Here is a 3,043-nt window from a genome sequence, read left to right on the forward strand (position 1 = left end):
CTCTGCCGCAACCCGAGGCTCACTGATCTCTGCTGCAACCCGAGCCTCACTGATCTCTGCCGCAACCCGAGGCTCATTGATCTCTGCTGCAACCCGAGCCTCACTGATCTCTGCCGCAACCCGAGGCTCACTGATCTCTGCCTCAACCATAGGCTCTTCTTGACTGTTCTCAATTACTTCCTCACTGGTTTCAACCTCTTCTTGATCCTCCATCACTTTTCCTCCAACCTCTTCTTGATCCTCCATCAAACTCCTCCACAGTTCATCATCCTTCATTCGGTTCAGCACTTGTTCTTGCTCATCACCGTTTTCCTCATCAGCCTCACTGTTTTCCTTGTCTTTATTACCCTCACCCTCGCTTTTTTCAGCTTCTTCTTCACCCTCACCGCTTTTCCCAGCTTCTTCCTTGTCTCCCTTATTCTTCGATGTTGTGCCATAATCCCCATAATTCCCATGATCCCACTGTCGAAAATCCATGTCTTCACCATGATTCTTCTCTTCACTTAGCTTACTCTCAATAGAAGTTAGCCTTTCTTCCATTTTACTCATCCTCGAGTCAATGGACTCCAGCTTTGCCTCCACCGTAAAGTTAAGACTGGCAAATGCTGTTCCCATGAACTCCACTAGCCTCCCTTCCAGACCTTTCAAATCGGTTTGAGAGGATGATCCTTCTGCCAACTCCACCTTTGCTTTGTCTTTCTTTTTTGGAAACACTCGTGCAGCTTGATCTAACTCATACAACTCTTCCCACCAAATAGTCTTCTGCTTCACATTTAACCAGTAGTTCCATGTATCACTTTGGCTGCCTTGACGATCATAGTCTCGCTCCTCATCAATGATACGAGCCAGCATAATTTCCTCACCCAAAGTTGGAACCAGCACACTATTAATATCCTGAAAATAAACAATAAATAACAGCAGTTAATTTTTTTTGTTCTACTAGCTTCTACTATAAGTCTATAAATGCATACATGTACCTTTGTTTCTCCAAGCGCATCATATATGTCTTCCAAAGGATAACCCCTCAGACTGGTTTTTATAAACCGGCTCTTGCACATCCTTGGACAGTCTTCATTAGGGTTCTCTTGAGTGATTCTGAACTTTTTCCCAAGAGCAGGAATACACTCGAAAGCAAGAACCTAGTATATCCAATGTCACAGTGTAAGATATTCAATTATATAACAATAAAAAATTTACAAAACTACATGATTTACCTCTAAAGGGATTATGAAACCAGGAAAGCCGCATGTCTCATTCACTTCACCTTTCAGATGGTTCATCACATGCTTAATCTCCTTTATTGCATCCTCAAATGTAAGACGGCCCCATGGAAATGATATGCAAGCGTCCAAATCCTCCACTATCCTTAATATGAAGGAGTCTAAAGGTCTTGTATCGTTTGGCTTCCCTCTGATAACCCGACCAAGGAAATACAAGACTGTCATCTTCAATCTATCTGGACACGGCGCCATAGACAACATCTTCTGCTCCACATCACTGATGGTGATCTTAGTTACGTCATGGAAGTAATAATCCACAAACTTATGACTCCCAAGCTTCTCATAGTTCCTCGGATACTCCCTGCAGTCTAAGCCAGAGATGAGGGCATGCTCCCTCATAGAATAGCGGATGGGTACACCATTAACCGCGAACCATGCAACATCATCTTCTGGAGTACAAATCGTGCGCAGGAGTAGCATCCACATCCCTTGGAGCTTCAGGTTTGGTTCATCTGGCATGTGGAAGAAATGTCGAAATTGAGGATGACTTCTGAACCATTCAGCCTCAGGCTTAAGCTTCTTCTTGATCTTCTCTACTGTCTTGGTCACAAAGCACTTTGTTTGTATCTTGCAAGTCTGAGCGAACTCACTGCTTTTGAAGTAGAACTCAAGGGGTTGCATTGGTTGCATTTCCTGCAATTAAAATACATATATACATGTTAGTACTATTAATTACTAACAATGGCAATGTTTCCAAAATATATTTACCTCAAACGATGGAGCAGACATGTCTTCACTTTCAGACCCAGATGAAACTGAGAGCGAGTGTATACTCGGTTCTCTCACTGGTGTACTCTTCTTCTTATTTTTCTTCTGCGCTACTCCCTTTTTTGCATTTGAGACCGGAGGTTTTCTGATTCTAAGAGACTGACGACGCCTTTCATTGGAGACTTGCCTTTGATTTCCCTTCATAACTTCCCTGTACAAGACATTACAACAAACAACATCAATTAAGTGGTCTCATCAACAACACAATTCATCTTCGGAAATCAATTTTATCAACAACAATTTGATCAATTCAATCCGCAAAATCAATTTTATTAACTCAATCCGCAAAACAACACAAACCAATCCGCAAAACAACAACACAACTGAACTTCGAAAATAAATTTTATCAACTCAATCCGCAAAACAACAACACAACTCAACACAATAGAACAACAAACTAATGACTTACCACAAGGAACGAAGACTTCTCGAGTTAATTTCGACGAGGAAGGAAGAAGAAACAAAGCGCTACTCGACTTAGGTTTCAGAGGGTTTTAAATCGCAAAGAGAGAGTTGAGACACGAGAAATGAGAGAGAGAGAGTTGGACGTTTGATGGATTCTCGGTTTAGATCCAGGAGAACAAGAAACAGATTCAATCGATCATAATCTCCCTTTAGGGTTTCGAACGGTTTCGAGAGAGAGTCGAGAGAGGAGTTAGATCGGAGAAAATGAGAGAAGTTAGAGGAGGAGGAGATTAGAAATTAGCATAACGACATCGTTTAGGTTTAGGGTGGGTCGGGTTTTTGGGTTAGCTTAGGGTGGGTCGGATCTTGAGGTTGGGTTAAGTAAATATCGAAATTAATAAAGGGGTAGTTTGTAATTAGCCACTTTTTTCATTTAAAAAAAATTAATATTAAAATATGGGGAGATTGGAGGATTTTATTGAGGGGTATGGGGCATGTCGAGTTAAAGTCCCTGTGAATTGCGTATTCACAGAGGCAAAGGTACGGTCTGACAAATATGGATATTAATATATTATGTATAAATGTGACGA

The 3,043-nt window shown here is 41.5% G+C and overlaps 1 protein-coding gene across 1 annotated transcript; it reads right to left on the reverse strand.

The window, feature by feature from the left end:
- Positions 1 to 23: 23 nt before the first annotated feature.
- Positions 24 to 2,199, reverse strand: LOC130507770 (uncharacterized protein At3g43530-like; the record flags this gene model as incomplete). Its single annotated transcript, XM_057002422.1, has 4 exons — positions 24 to 894; positions 978 to 1,139; positions 1,215 to 1,913; positions 1,989 to 2,199. Coding segments are annotated over 4 exons (1,943 nt in total), but the record flags the coding sequence as incomplete, so codon positions are not given.
- Between the last annotated feature and the right edge of the window lie 844 nt (positions 2,200 to 3,043).

Source organism: Raphanus sativus, unplaced genomic scaffold (genome assembly GCF_000801105.2).
Source record: "Raphanus sativus cultivar WK10039 unplaced genomic scaffold, ASM80110v3 Scaffold5676, whole genome shotgun sequence".
NCBI lineage: Eukaryota > Viridiplantae > Streptophyta > Magnoliopsida > Brassicales > Brassicaceae > Raphanus > Raphanus sativus.